Consider the following 15,065-nt stretch of genomic DNA (forward strand, 5'->3'; position numbering starts at 1 on the left):
TAATAAGGACTTCTTAGATCTATTTATTAGTCTTAAGTAAAAATCAAATCTTGTTAGTAAAAGAGTAGTTATAGAGCTTATTGCTTATTTTTTGCGTCTATACTCTTATTATATACCTTCCTATACAATCATATATAATATTAATATGTTAACTACCTTAATATAATTACCTTTTAATAAAAGCAATACCTTTATTATAATACCGTTAACGTATACAAAAGTAATACTTATTAAATGTTATAGCTTTAATTGTTAACATTATTAGATTAGGGGTTGATAAGCGATTTGTGAATTTAAGGGCTAAAAACAAGGGTATTTGTATCAGTAAGCAACGCGGTAGTGTTTTCCTTCAGCATATGACCCATAGGCCAGTCAGCTTACTAGTCAATACTGCTGGCGCAGGCGCTGACCCCAACAGCCGAAATTAATTTGGCTGGGGCTGCCAGCAAAAAAAATTGTACCTCTGCGAAAGGGTACTTCGAGTGGTAGGGCCCAAAGGTGGCTGCGTGGCGAAGCTGACGAAAGCGGTTAGATACGTTGAAATACCAATTCGCCTACGTCGATTTACCCGTACTCGCGCAACAGCCGCGCCGCCACCCGGTCGCCATGCCAGGTGTCTGGGATGACATCCGAGCCTTAGCAATGGTGATTCCAGAAAACGGGGAAAAAAGTCAGATTGGGTCGCAAGGCGACGAGTGTGAGGCGCCGACCGACAGGAAGATGCCAGGCCGAGTGTATGTGCAGATGGTACGTTCCTGTGGCTTGGGGGAGCTTCTCGAATTGTGGGGCGAATCGATGATGCAGCTTGTTGACTCGGGAGAACTGAACCTCGGCTCGCATTGATTGCATGAAACGAAGAGACGGCCATTGTCGTCTCCGCCCGCCATTACTAAGGAATCGTCCGTTGTAAGCTTAATCAAACAATGAAGAGGCATCGTTGGAATTCCATGTCTAATCGAATGCGAAGCCGTGCGGCGTCTAGGTCTGAGTTGGTCTCCTCGTCGCACTCTGGCCGTCTCCGGTCCGCACTTGACGGCAGCACGGCGCTTCCCCCGTTCCCCCGGACCAGTTGTCTCCTTTCCGTTGCCGACAGCTTTCCGAGCTACCTCTCAATCTACCGGCGCCGTGACAAGCTGCGTAGCAGAGTGGGAGCTGATACGGCTGGTCCCGGGCCGGCACTTGAGGGTTCCGCCCAGAGAGCCCGGAACTGCCCGCTCCTTGAAGCGCCGGACTGACTTACAGTAGCGGCGCATGGGGGTGCCGTCAAGCAGCTCCGCCATCCAAACAAGAGAGCTGCAATTCCGGGTCAACGGACACCCAGGCTGCAGGTCAGGAGCAGACAAGCGAGGCGACGAGGACAGGTGGCCGAGGTGGCCAAATGCAAGATTGACTCCCCCTCAAAGCTGCAGCCACAGGCTCTGGCTAAACTGGACGTGGACATTTTTCAGGGTCCAATGGCGGGTCTGCCCATCCGCCCCAGGGGGCTGGCAGGCTGGCAGGCTGGGTGTCATCTTGCGATGGGCGGTCTGGCGGCCAAGAGGGTTCAAAGGGGAAGTTGGGGCCGGGGGTTTGCCTTTGAAGCCGAATTTGTTGGGGGAGAGAAAACGAGAGCGAACAAAAAAAAAAATGCATGTGAGAGTCGATCTGCGAAGAATTGTTGACTGACGGCGAGCAGGCACGGAATCCGATCGTCAAGCAAGCAAGCTCCTTGCTGGCGGCCCTGTTTCCTCTAGTTTACGACATCGTAGGTTGGGGTTTGTAAGTGATTTTTGCAGGTACACACGATGAGCGTTGTGTGTAACCATGCATCATGTCATGTCTGTCCCGCCCGAGGTGGTTGAGAGCGTGACAGGTTGAGGTCGACTGAATGGTCCGGAGCCACCACAAGATGCAGAGAGAGCTTCGGAACCGGATTGCTATCTTTGTTTCGTCTCGTTCCGGCCGAGCATTGTCAAGAATGATTGATGGATGACGGGATCCTGATCGCGTACCGCGTAGAGGGGGACGTCGAAGCCGCGTAAAGGATGAAGGCCACAACCCCCCTGTCGCTCACATGCCTATGGCGTTGTCGTCTTCTGACTTCATGATGATTAGATAAGAGGGTCCATCTCCTTCAACAAGACTGCAATCTCAAGAAAAGAGAGCCTAAAAAAAATCTTCGATGCGATGGCAAGAGGATGGACGAAATCGGGCTTAGCGTTCCCCCAACAAAAAGAACGAAGGTCGGGTAGCGGGCCCACGGCGGATGGACAGTTGATAGTTTGTGACGTGGACTACTTCATGCGCGTTAGCAGGTGGCATGTTGAACGCGTGTGCGCAGTATCCTGTGGTCCGTACAGCTACCCGACACATCCCCCACCAAGTGTCCACCAGGAACCAGGGGCAAGGAGCTCAGCCTGGGCTTCCAGAAGGACGCCGACTCCACGGGGCCCTTGCGAGCGCGGCGGCGCTTCTCCAAAATGTGAGGTGCGGTGCGTCGACCTCACCCGACTGACTTGTGACTCGTCCAGATCGTGAGGCACTGGAGCAGCCCGGGGCCTCCGACTGCAGTTCATCAGAGAGGCTCTTGACACTGATCCCATTGCGGCCTCTCCGCCAGTCGCATAATATTGCAGGCAGTGTGACCGGAGAGCACTGACTAGGCGCAAGTCAGTGCTATGGCGAGCCTCAAGACGGCGACGAATGGGATCCCGGAAATAGAGTTGGGAGCTGGTGTCCAAAGCTCCTAATGCGTCCCCTTTGCCGTTGCTGGAAGGCTGCCCAGCAAATGTCCAAAGGAGCATCCATGTCGCAGCTTTTCAACCGTTTCAAACCGTCCCCCGTCGACCTCAGACTGCAGCCGATGGGCAACAACCGCGCAAAGACAATCGATTCAACGTGATGGGCACGCCGCTCGTTGGCCAGCGTCGGATCTGCTCCGGCCCTGTCTCTGTCGCAGAGATGCATCTCGGCTTGGTCCTGTGCCGTCTCGTCCGTAGCACGTCTTTGCCAAAACCAAAATTGTTGGTTCTCCTCCCCCCCGTCCTTTGCGGGTTGCTGCCTTTGACCCGATGCTTGGGCCCATTCATTCTGCGATTCCCACCCCGGGCCTGGGGTGCCAGGCTAGGCTTAAAGAACCCAGCAAGGGCGTTATCGAGAGATGCCGAGGCAAAAACAAACGAGAGCTGCCCGGTCGGGTTTTCCAACGAGCTGAGCCTGGCTGGCTTGATGGAACCCACCCATCCAGGAGGTCCAGTCGTGGCATTGCCTTAGCATGAACTGTCGATGGTTTGCCGCGCCATTCGTCCGGTGTCAAGCTTCAAGCCGTTCTTCATGTGCCTCTCAACAATGTTGAAGGGCAAAGTACCCAGCAAGTACAGACATCCGTCCATTCGCCCCGGTCTTTTCTCCGAATAGCTGGTCACTGGCGAGCAAGGACGGGGAGATGATGTGCCTTTTTTTTTTTCGCTTGGCGAGACCAGTTGTATCGAATGGATGGATGCATTTCTCAGTGGTGGAATCCACATAGAATAGGTAGGGCCTCCCGCGGGCACCCGACAAGGCGGGCGAAACGGGCGAGACGGGCAAGTGCCTCGTGGGCGCTTGCGCCTTTGGGAAGGCCATGTGCGCATACACTCCCCCTTTCCTTGTATTCGACTGCTGGGGGATTCGCTCCGTTGATTGTGAGAGGTAGCGATTTAGCAGAGCTCCCGCTTTCGTCGATGATTTCCCACACCTTTTTTTTTTTTTTTTTTTTTGGAGAGAGAGAGAGAGAGGTACGTAGTTCCGAGGTACATGAAATGTACGTGCTTTACCTTGCATAGCATTGAGAAGCTAGTGCGTAGGGGAGAGACAGAAAGACGAGACGGGCAGCCAAGCAAGGTAGCTAGCTAGACACATGACTTCACCTCACCGTGGTGACCTGCAACTCAATGGTCTCCGTCTCCCTCACCAAGGTATCCAGATAGCTCGAGACCGAGAGAAGCGGACTTGGCGCAGGCCATGCCAGGCCATTGCTGAACCTTGGCCTTACCGTGCCGTTGCCGATGCCGTTCGTTACCTGTGGCGCGCTTGTCAGCTCCCGTCTTGAAAGCGTCTTGATTGTTGTCTGTCTTGCCTTGCCTCGCCTCAACTCGTCTCGTCTCGTCCCGCCTCGCCTCTCATCCGTTACGTTGCGCCTTGGCCTCAGCATTATTTATGACTAAAGCCCGAGCAAAGACAAACTTCCCCCATGACACTCTCCCCGCCAAATCCCATCAACCAAACCTGAGCTACATATACGTGGTACCTTGTATACTTGCGTGTGCCGGGGTGGAGAGGGATGTCAAGGGAAAGAGTTGCTGTGGATGGGTACATGGGGCATTGGGGAGGAAGGGGGAGGAGTCGCTGGTCTTAGTCCTCAGCAGCTTTATCCACTCCTTCTCCCATCCTGAAATCCAACCCTTCCCTTCCCCATATTAAGGCCTCGAGGATCCCCTCGCATTGACCTTGTCACTTCTTCTGTCCTTCCTTCTTTATTCCCCTTTCCTCCCAGCTCTTGTCGTGCTGCTCTTCTCCCTTCTTCGACTACCCTTCTGCGGAACGGAACTTTGCCTTGAAGCTTGCCTTTCGCCGACTCCTCTCTGTGTAGTCTCCTCTCTCAACCTCTTCGGCCAGTTCCACATACCAGTCCTGCCACGGTCGAGCCGACGTCAGTCTACATCACCAGACATAGCTGTGTGTTGAGCGCTGCAACTGTCGCGTGCTGAGATACCGTTCTCTCACAAGAGCTCCCCGCCTCATTTGCTACCACCGTAGCACACCCGCGACTCAGCAAAACCCCAACAACACCCAAGCAAACAGCGGGACCGCTCACTGCCTTTTTTCGAACCGGCGCCCCATCCAATTGGTCAATCCACCCCCACCATGGCCGGCGTCACCGTGCTCGGCGAGCTTCCGCCCGCCTCTCTCTTCACGTTCCCGCCCAACGGCGCGCATATGGCCATCCCCCGCCTCTGCCCGGATCCATCGCCGCCGCGCCCCCTGTCGAGATCCCTGACCACATCTTCTCTGGCGCCCTCGATCCCCGCGTGCCCATCACCATCGCCGCCCTCTACGCCGTCACCGTCAAGCTGCTGAACAAGTACAACAAGTCGACCAAGAACCAGCCGTGGGGCATCAGCAAGACCAAGCCCTTCTTCGCCTTTGTCGTCCTGCACAATGTCTTCCTCGCCGTCTACTCGGCCTGGACCTTCTGGGGCATGCTGGGCGGCATGCGCAGGAGCGTCGTGAGCCCCTTTGGCCCCAACGGCCTGGCTGCCACCGCCGACAGCTTCTGCCAGCTCAACGGCAACGGCGGCTTCGGCGCCGCCACCGTCTACAACGAGACCGTCGGCTACTGGTCGAGCCTGACCGGCAACTCTGCCCTCGGCTTCGACGGACGCCCGAGCCGCACTGCCACCGGCAGGATCTGGAACGAGGGCCTCGCCTTCTACGGCTGGATCTTCTACCTGAGCAAGTTCTACGAGGTCCTCGACACCTTCATCATCCTCGCCAAGGGCAAGCTCAGCTCCACCCTCCAGACCTACCACCACGCCGGCGCCATGATGTGCATGTGGGCTGGTATGCGCTACATGTCCGCGCCCATCTGGATGTTCGTCCTCGTCAACTCCTTCATCCACGCCATGATGGTAAGTTTATCGCGCGCGTCCTGACTGCGAAAATCGAGAACCGGGATACTAACAGCCGTCCAGTACACCTACTACACCATCACCGCCTTCAACATCCGCGTCCCCATGGCCATCAAGCGAACCCTCACCACCCTCCAGATCACCCAGTTCCTCGTCGGAGCCACGTACGCCATGGCGCACTCCTTCGTCTCCTACACCGTGCCTGTCACCATCTACACCCGCAACAAGGGCGGCGATGCCATCACCCAGGCCGCCACCAGCACGGCTGCCGAGGCCGCCACCACGATCGCCGCCGGCGCCTTTGAGACCCTCAAGAACATGGTCTTTGGCGCGTCTACCAAGGTCGCCGAGGAGGCTGCTGCCGCCTCCGCCTCCGTCGCCGCCGCCGTCCCCCAGGATGGTTTCGTCGCCGAGACCGTTTACGTCACGCAGCCCTGCGTCACCACCAGCGGCGAGACCTTTGCCATCTGGCTCAACGTCCTCTACCTTGCGCCCCTCACCTACCTGTTCGTCATGTTCTTCATCCGCAGCTACATCCGCCGCAGCAGCGCCGAGTCCCACAAGGGCAAGGGCAAGGCCCGCCGTGACAGCAACGTCACCCTGGCCGAGAAGGCTGGCTGGGATGCCGCCCGCGAGGTCAACCGCGAGATCTACAACGGCTCCGCCTCGTACAACGTCGAGGGCAGCCCCAAGCGCGTTGCCAACGGCAAGGCCCAGTACTAGACGTCTGAGTGTGAGGTTTGAACGAGGTGACGGAGGTAATGGAAAACGGAATACACACGGAAGAGAAGCCCGGGAGGGGCTCCCGGAGAGGCGGCATGGGTTTGTTTCAACGGCGTTCTGAGCTGGGAAAACATTGGGGTAAGCATTTGCATCACCCGGGAGCGCTCGTTATCTTGTGGTAGCTGTCTACTTCCTTGCATCGCGCGCAGGGTAAATAGGCAAACCGCGCATCAGCCGGCGCGAGTATATATATAGCTATCCAAATGAGGTTACTTGTTATCCATTGCTCCGCGGTGACGTTGAAATGTGACGTTTACAGATTGTCATGTTGACCCCTTACAGCTTTCCAGGGTCAGACGCTGCGGCACCGGACAGCCGGCCGCGCCGAGTGAGACCCTCCCGGAAACGGCGGGGTGGCGGGGTGGCGGTATCAATTATGGGGACCGGATCGGATGTTTGGCTCCGAACTCTGGATCATCTTCTCCGCAGACCACCACTTTTCCGGATGCGGGAGGGCTCCGGAGCGCACTCCGACGGACTAACACCTCTGGTCACACTTGGCGCCTGTCGAACCTCGCGGTCTGGCTCAAGCTTTGCTTTTCAGTCGTCTGGCTCAGACGGTGACTCACCCCCCGACTGCCCAGGGTCTCAAGCCTCCTCTCAGACGCCACGTCACGCGGCTGCTGAATCACCTTGGGAGCCAGGCGGATGCTGTGTCGGCGTTGTGCTGCTCGACCTTAAGGGGGATGCAGGGTGCGATACGTCGACGCCACTGTCGCCGCCGGCGGTTCTGACTCTGATGTTTGGCTTTTGGCCTCTGGCTGCGTTTTTTCTCTTCGTTGTCATTGGCGGCGGGGGAGATGAAGCGGATGGCGAGGGGCACGCGGGCTGCGGGACGTGTCTGAGCCATCGCCACGGGGGTCTCGCCGATGCCGCGGATGGCGGAAGCTTGTGTCGACGCCCGTCTCGCCCATCTAGACGTCGTTTGGGCGCCGTGGCAAGACACTCGGCCAGGCAGGCAACGACGGAGTCAGTGGGTGGATTCGAGGGACGTGTGTCGACGCCCGCATGTGCCCGTTGCGTCAACGTCGCATGCCGCTCACGGCGTCCTGGATGGTCCTTGATACCCGCTGTAGATTGTGGATGCACGGGGTGTGAAGGTGGACGTCCTGGTCTCGCCCTAGGGCCTTGTTGACATCCGCGTTCGTCGCCGTCGCCGAGTCGTGTGTGACGAACCGCCCCCGACTCCGGGACCCAGAGCGCTCTATTGCGATTCAGGGATAACTGCCGAATGTCGTCTCTGCACCGCATGTCTGTACGACCCCGAGGCGGTGATGTGCTCACCAGCGCCCACGTGAAGGGAGGCGAGGGCATGAGGTCGCGCGGCGGAGCGCATAGTCCAAGTCTGGGCCCTTCTAGCAACAAAGTTCTCAAACAACCAGAATGTCTGCCGCCACAGCACAGAGTCATACGAAATACAAAAAGGCGGAGAAGGCCACGACGACGAATCACCACGAGGCTGACGGCGAACGACTCACACACGCCTCCCGCACGCGCGCACGCCCTCGCGATCGCCTGCCCCCCCCTTTGGCGCCTGTCCTACGCTCACGAGCTAAATCGAACCGCACCAACCCAGGGGTGCCCGCTCACCTCCTCGCCCATCGGGCTCACCTTAGCTCTCACCTTTGCACCACGCAACCCTGGACCACCATACCGCTCCATCCGCTGCCCACCCACGGCCGACCGACCGACGCTGACCCTCCTGCCTGGCCCATGGGGCTCTGAAGAAACCTGGGGTAGGACAGAAATGTCCCGACATGCTTACCGCAGCATGGAGCGGGCGATGATGCACTCGGATGACTCCACCACGTACTCCCCCTCTCCCGTGCCCCTCCAACCAACAACAGCTAGAGCCTGCACGCCGCAGCACTGGAGACGCGGGACGCGGGAATGGCAGAAGGGGGGGAAAGGCACCCGTCGCAGAGCGCGGTGAGCGCAAGACGGGGCCAACACAGCACTGATCGCAACGGGAGAGAGAGACGACGACGGGGGTTGGCCCCATGTGGGAAAAAGAGCAACAACACACGGCGTCGACGCTAGGTTAGCCTCGGCATAAGCGGCGGGCGAACATGATGACCACCACCACCACCGCCCTCCCCTCATCCACCCCCTCCTCCTCTGTTACAGAGCCTCACTTACACCGCCCAGTCCAGCTGGGCCCGCAACACCACGACACCATGACCGGACCACGGGGAAGTCGTGCGCGCGCTCCCGGGGCTGCGGCAAAGGACAAGAGCGTCCTCCAGTCGGGGCTTCCTCCGGGGCCGCCCCGGCCATGAGACACGTCGAGCGGGCGCGCAGGCAGCCTGCCTTATCTGGACGCTGGGTGACGATGGGAAATTGAGACCAGGAACCCCCGTTTGCCTCCAACTCACTTACACGCCTCGACGACGTGACGCACCATGACCGAGCATGAGCGCGGCTTGTGTTCCACCGGGTGGCGGCACGTCATCCGCGGGCGTGAGCGAGAGCGAGAGGCCGGCGAGGGTCGTCGTCGGAGTCGACATTCAGGTCCCGCCGCCCGTGGGTCGTGAAACATTGAAAGGCGTTCGCGACAAAACAACCCCTCAAAGTATCGTTGCCGGCGACGGCATCGAACGAGACGCCGCTGCGGTGCGATATTACGTAGTCGGTCACGGCGCGAGTCACTGATAAGGCAAGGTTTGGAGGCGTAAGGTTTGTTGGTTGCAATAGATGGTATTTCTTTTCTTGCTTGGAGAACCGTATCAAGCAGAGAGGGCCAAGACCTGGGCCAGGCCGCCAGCGCAAACAAGGTTGCGTTGCGACCCCGTCCGGGTTGCTCCCCCCTCTCTCCTGCTGGCCACAACTCCGTCAACCAATGCTGCGACAGCAACTCTAAATTACACACAAACGCCGACCCATGAAGGTGTTCGGCCGACCTGGTCCGCATCTCGCCCTCTTCCCTATCAGAAGTGACCCAAGGAACACCCTGGACAGTTCAGAGTGCGAAACAAATCATCCAGCCCGTCACATCTGGGGTATAAACCTTCAGAGGGGTAATGCCGCTAAAAACTCCGTACTCTAGGGAGTGTTAAAAATTAAAAGCCAAAATTGTCATCTTTCCGTAAACCCTTGTTGAGATCAGGGGGGACGAGCCGTATCCTGATCTCGAACGTTCCAATCCAACGCCACGCTTAAATGCAAAAAAGTGCCCATGCCAAATCGGATCGGATATCGAAACCGGTGAGGCGTTCTATGTGAGGATCAAGGTAATGGGTGGCGCGTTATGTGCAGTCCATTAATGGGGTATTGGTGCGTTGTGTAGTCGATAATGGTCCAGGCGTTCCGTGTTTAGTGTCTGGTATCGTCGGCGTGGTGGGTTGGCGAGAACCTTCCGCCGCCGTATGAGGGGTGTGTGTTGTCTATGATTCTATTATTCGCTCTTCATTAAGGCCGTGAATCGTGATCCGCTGGGTATCGCGCCTGATGGGGTTTTTCTTTTCGTGGGGTTTCCGAAATCCTTCCGATGGTGTCTCCCGCTCCTGGACTTCCTACATCCTCTAGAAGGTGCTCCAGTTCCAGTCACGAGGGACGCTGGCAGCCACCTCCGGGCCCTTGGTGGGCGGCAGCATGCCGGGCATCATCGGGACAACGGGGCTCGCGACGATGGGGCTTGACGGTGCGTCGGACGAGTCGGAGCTCTGGTCGCTGCCGCTGCGGCTGCCGTTACGGCTCTTCCATACCTTAAACTCGGTGAAGCAGTGGAAGCAGGCGCGGGCGAGGGTGCCCCGGGGGTTGTAGTTGCAGTCCTCGTCGAGGGGGATGACCTCGTTGGAGTGCATGTGGCAGAAGATGTTGCCACAGCGGCGGCAGTGGTGTCTGCGGTTGAGGGGCGTGAACCTGCGCTTGCAGGTCGGGTCGTCGCACATGACAGACTCGGTGTCGGGCTGCGGTGGTCTTGTTAGTTTCCTGGTGCAAATAGAGGCGGAGAGCGCGTCAGACATACCTTCCAGTGCTTGCGGGTGGGCTCGCCGGTGACCTGGGGGAACAGGTCGGCGTCCAACTCGAGGTCGATGACCTTGCCGCTGTCGCCGGTGGAGCGGCGCGACAGCTTCTGGCCGAGGACGCTGAAGCCCGGCAGGCTGATGAAGCTGCTGTTGGAGCGGCGCAAGCAGAGCAGGTCCCCTCCGTCGAGGTCCTCGGCCTTGGGGGCCCGGGGCTTCTTGGAGTGGTGCTTGTTGGGGCGGAGGACGGCAGGGACGTAGACGGGGCGCACCGACTCGGTCAGGCACGACTTGGGCGAGGTGGGAGACCCGTCGTGAGGCGTGCTGAGAGGCGAGGTGCGGTTGCGGAAGGGCTGGGGCTGGGGCACCGTCTGGAAGGACTGGGATCGGTTGTGGGAGAAGTGAGGGCGGTCCTGGGCGAAGAAGGGGCCGCGCTGCTCGACGAGGGTGGGCATTATGAGATCCGTTGCCATTGTGTCGGACTCGAGGTGAAGATGCTTGGTTGTCGGTGTTTGTAAGTTACGCTGAGGATAAGAATGGAGCGCGTCGGCGGTGGGCGATGGCGCTGATTAAAGTGCAAAGAGGCGCGTGGTGAGAGATGCGACTTTGTCGTGAGAGGGTGTCGCGACGGGTTGGTGTTATTATAAGGCGAAGAAGTGGCGCCAGGTCAAGCGTGGTGAGATGGGTGTCGTGTTGTCGGGGATGCTTCGGGCTAATCCAGGTTGCAGACCGTGTGGTAGTTGAAGACGACGTGACGCAGAATGTTGGTTCGTGTTGGTTCGGGTGGTGAAGATATGCTAGATCACCCAAGGCTGGCGTGGTGAATATGATATTTGAGTGGAATGTTGTTGGTGGTGGTCAAAGAAGCAATCGCAGCAAGATAGAGATGCGTGCGTGCAATGGAGGGGAGCGGATTGGTGAAGTACTTGGGCGGGATGCTTGGGGTCTAAATGGATGGGATGAGATTCGGGGCGCGGAAGGGGGGCGTGGGCTTTTGAGCCTCTGGGGGGTGGGAGTGGGAAGAGGGCGATTCAGTGGAAGGGGGGGGGGGAGTAGCTGCGCTGCGGAAGCGGGTTCCCTATTAGATTTAATGCTGCGGCAATTGGCGGAGGAGAGTCCCCGACAGAGAGTCAGTGGAGAGATACTGGGAATGAGGGAGGGGGAGTGTGCTTCCCCCCCAAACACCTCACTCACCTAACTCTCAGTACCATACTGGTAGTACCTACGTAGGAGTTGGAAGCGGTCGGTCGACATGACACGCCCTCCTGTCTTCCAGTAGATACGGCTCCCCTTCCTGCCCATGCCATCCATAACCTTCACCACCATCCAAAACCTCGTCACTCTCGCCGCTCTGGCCCGCCGGCCGCTCCAACTTGCACACCATCACGTCCGGAGCATCAAACTGGCTAGCTACGCTGACCGGATCGACAGTTCCAGTTCCCCCTTGAACCAGCGTCATGCTAGATAGAGGCCCGAACCCGCCCAAGGTCACCGCCAGTCTCGCAGGCTACGGTACAGCGAGGCAGGCACCTGAGAGTCGGCCCCGGGACACCCTGAGGCGAGGAGCGCGGTCCGGAGAAGCCCAGCCAGCCAGAGGCGAAAGGGTATCCGTACACTGCGCGGTTACAGCGAGAGAGGGCGAGGCGGCGGCCACGATGATGCTGGAGGCGACGGCGACCGCCCTTTTGCCCTGCAAGGAATCCCCGTCCGCCCACTCCCCTCTTCATTCCCTCCCAGCAGCCACCAGTCCAAGATTCCGCGCGCCGATGATCTCCACCTCCCCGAGCCTCCAGTGCTCCCCAGGCCTCGAAGTGGTTTAGCCACTCTGGGACAGCCTTCTTCCCCATTCGCTGGCCGGTCGAGCGGCCTTCTATCCGCCCTCGTGGTTGGTCGTCGAGAGGGCCGAACCCTTGCCAAACTCAGGACGACGACCCGAGCCCCCGGCCACACCAGGCCGAATTCCCCCAAGCCCCCCTCCCCCGTTCCGTCGTCCCAACTGCCACCGCGCTGCGCAGAAACGCCCAGGACGGAATTTGCCCTGTACACTATTATGGAGGCTACTGTACGTGAGAAAGACGTTTCCACAGTGGCTCAACCCCCTCCGAAAGAAACCCTCCAAGCCTCCTCCCGGAGATGGCGCTCCTCCCGTCTCCTCTCCTCTCCTCCCGCATTGTCTCTCGCTCATGTTCCGTGCCCATTGTCTCGTCCCGTCATCTCACCAAGCCCGGTTGAGAACAAGGACCGGCGCTGCCCTCCAAAAGGACCCTGAAATGAATAAACTACGTAAGGCGGTGGTCGGGTCCCATACGCTCAGGCGCTAGGTCCACGTCGTTGAATGAAGATCGCTGGGAACCTCCTTCTCTGACACAACGGGGCCGCTGCTCGCGTGTCCTGCTACCCTTTCAACAATGTCGTGCCTCCTTCTTCTAGCCGCAGTCGAGCCGCCGCTAGACATCCTCCTGGATCGCCCGGGATACCTCGTTTATCATCAAGATACGACTTGTCTTCTATACCTTCCCCTACGGATTAGTGCCCGAGACTCTTGGTAGGGATCGCGGACCTTCCAGATGCTCGAGGTCAGGTCACCATGGTTCTTTTGGCTCAGGGTCCCTACTCCTTTTGCCCCGGCGACAGCCGGCCAAAGGGTCTCGCAGGGAAGGAAGGAAACGAAGGGCTGGAGAAGAACATTGAAAAAAGCAATATTCGCCCACGTAGCGCCTATGGCCGCAAATTAGCGGTGGGCGAAGAGCAGAAGCTGTCGGGGTTAACCTTTGAGACACAAGGCCCTTGAGAACCCACTTCACGCCTCCCTCTTCCGCCTCGTCGCTTTTTAGCACGAACTCCCGTCTCCAGCCTTTTTTGGGCACTCCGGAGAAACACCGCGATATCGCCTTGGCTCTCGGTCTCATTGTTGACATGACGATGGCACACACGAGGCAGCCCGAGTTACTCAAACGTAATGGCAGCCGTTCGCGGTGCCGCGCTGGGTGAAGGATCGTCTTTCATCGCGATGCTTGTTTCCGCACGCCGCCTCGACGCCCCTCTTCACCTGCGGCGGCTGCATCGTCACCGCCAGCCCAAAATAATTACGGGGGGGGGGGGCTCGTCGGACAGCGACCGATCTGGACTCTGCTCGCTTGATTCCCATTGCGTGCGTGTGTTTTTGCTGGCTGCCGCTCGTATCGCATCCAGGCGGCGCGCATTGGCCAGGCACATCGGGATTCGGGGACCCATCCTCCACTTCTTCCATAAGATGGGGCCCGGCAGGGGTGGGAACGAACCGACACACCTGGACATGGGTGACATGGAGAGCGCCGCCGAGCTTTTGATTGTTTGTACGTAGGAGAAATGCTGAGCCGCCTGTTCTTGGTGTAGTGTGGTAATTTCTGTCCGGACACATTCTCCTGTTTGCTCTGGTTTGTAATTCGATGGTGTCGTCTGTCGCCTCGGTGTTGCTGCGGCTCTGATCTCGTTGTTCGTGGGCAGGGCAGGGCAGGGTGACAACGGACAACGCGCAGGTGGTGCTGGGCGTACAGAGTACATGTCATGATTCCGTCGACGGCACTCTCTCGACTCTTGGTGGTTGATCCCGCTCCCCCTCCCGATGCGTGGATGCGTGTGCGCGTACCCATCCAGCCTGCAGGATACCTTATGCGCCTGCACCGCGATAGGCGGGATCCAATCGTCCTGTGCGACGTCGGAACGCTTGGTCTGAGTGCCCCTCTTGGTGATGACAGACAGGGCAGATTTGCTTTTGCTGCACGTAGTCGGCCGGGGCCCTGGAGGAGAAGCCCAGTCCCAGACTGTGCCATGCCTCTCTCGCATCTGTACAACTTGGCGGACAGTCGGATGCTCGATGTTCGAGGAAACCCGGCTTTGACGCGGCACGCACAGGACGCCCTCGTCGCTAAGCCGCATCCAGGCCAGCTGCCGCAAAGGCGTTGTTGGCATTGTTGGCCCTGTCAGAAATGCCAGACCGCTGCGTAGCGTAACGCCTGGGGTCTGCTCCTCCAGACGTAGAGGGCCCCGGCTGTGGGACGGAGAACCTCTGGACCACAGAAAAACAAAGGCTGCTTCTGTGAAGGAACTCCACTGCCCAGCTGCTGCTCAGTTGCTGCATTGGGGGCGCCTAGGCGGGGTCCTGCCTCTCCACATTGTGGGGATTTCGTCCTCTCTTCGACATCGGCCCAACCGGACCAGACGAACGCTGTTCATTTCCAATCGCCGTGACTCGCCTGTGCCTTCTATCCGACCTCCAGCCTCCCCAGTCGAGGCTTGTTACTTGTTGCTTGTTGTTTGCCTGGTTGGCAATGGCCATCGTCTGGACAGTGGGCGGGTGCGTGTGGCTTCGTCTTCCAGCCCCCTACGCTCAGCCACTACCCTCGATTCAGCTCTGTGTGGACACTCCTCGACCGTTGCCAGGCTGTAGACGGGGTCGTCGTCTATTGCATACGCAACGTCAACAGCCGTCGCAAGCGTCCCCGTCAGTTGTCAACGGGACGCGGGTCCTGCACGCTGCGGAGTGGGTGGCACAGCGTCGCCGCGTACCTGTACATAGTGTACTATTTACGAAGTGCCACAGCAGGACGGAGGCTGCGGCAAAACCACATGGCAATGTCTGAGGGTTTTTGCCGAGTCGCTGCTGCACGCCGCTCGCCTCCTCGTGGCC

General features: G+C 58.7%; 4 protein-coding genes across 4 annotated transcripts; 2 read left to right on the forward strand and 2 right to left on the reverse strand.

The window, feature by feature from the left end:
- Positions 1 to 4,884: 4,884 nt before the first annotated feature.
- ColSpa_12551 (elongation of fatty acids protein sre1) lies at positions 4,885 to 6,371 on the forward strand (the record flags this gene model as incomplete). The annotated part of the gene is made up of 3 exons (XM_049278763.1): positions 4,885 to 4,899; positions 5,010 to 5,648; positions 5,712 to 6,371. 3 exons carry the CDS (start codon positions 4,885 to 4,887, stop codon positions 6,369 to 6,371), a joined length of 1,314 nt encoding a protein of 437 aa, XP_049134720.1.
- Positions 6,372 to 8,552: 2,181 nt separating this feature from the next.
- On the reverse strand, positions 8,553 to 8,938 carry ColSpa_12552 (uncharacterized protein; the record flags this gene model as incomplete). The annotated part of the gene is made up of 2 exons (XM_049278764.1): positions 8,553 to 8,746; positions 8,833 to 8,938. 2 exons carry the CDS (start codon positions 8,936 to 8,938, stop codon positions 8,553 to 8,555), a joined length of 300 nt encoding a protein of 99 aa, XP_049134721.1.
- Positions 8,939 to 9,952: 1,014 nt separating this feature from the next.
- On the reverse strand, positions 9,953 to 10,869 carry ColSpa_12553 (FYVE-type zinc finger-containing protein C9B6.03; the record flags this gene model as incomplete). Its single annotated transcript, XM_049278765.1, has 2 exons — positions 9,953 to 10,339; positions 10,399 to 10,869. 2 exons carry the CDS (start codon positions 10,867 to 10,869, stop codon positions 9,953 to 9,955), a joined length of 858 nt encoding a protein of 285 aa, XP_049134722.1.
- A 2,114-nt stretch (positions 10,870 to 12,983) lies between these two features.
- On the forward strand, positions 12,984 to 13,187 carry ColSpa_12554 (uncharacterized protein; the record flags this gene model as incomplete). The annotated part of the gene is made up of 1 exon (XM_049278766.1): positions 12,984 to 13,187. One exon carries the CDS (start codon positions 12,984 to 12,986, stop codon positions 13,185 to 13,187), a length of 204 nt encoding a protein of 67 aa, XP_049134723.1.
- Positions 13,188 to 15,065: the final 1,878 nt, after the last annotated feature.

Source organism: Colletotrichum spaethianum (assembly GCF_022836535.1).
Source record: "Colletotrichum spaethianum MAFF 239500 DNA, contig66, whole genome shotgun sequence".
NCBI classification, from domain to species: Eukaryota; Fungi; Ascomycota; class Sordariomycetes; order Glomerellales; family Glomerellaceae; genus Colletotrichum; species Colletotrichum spaethianum.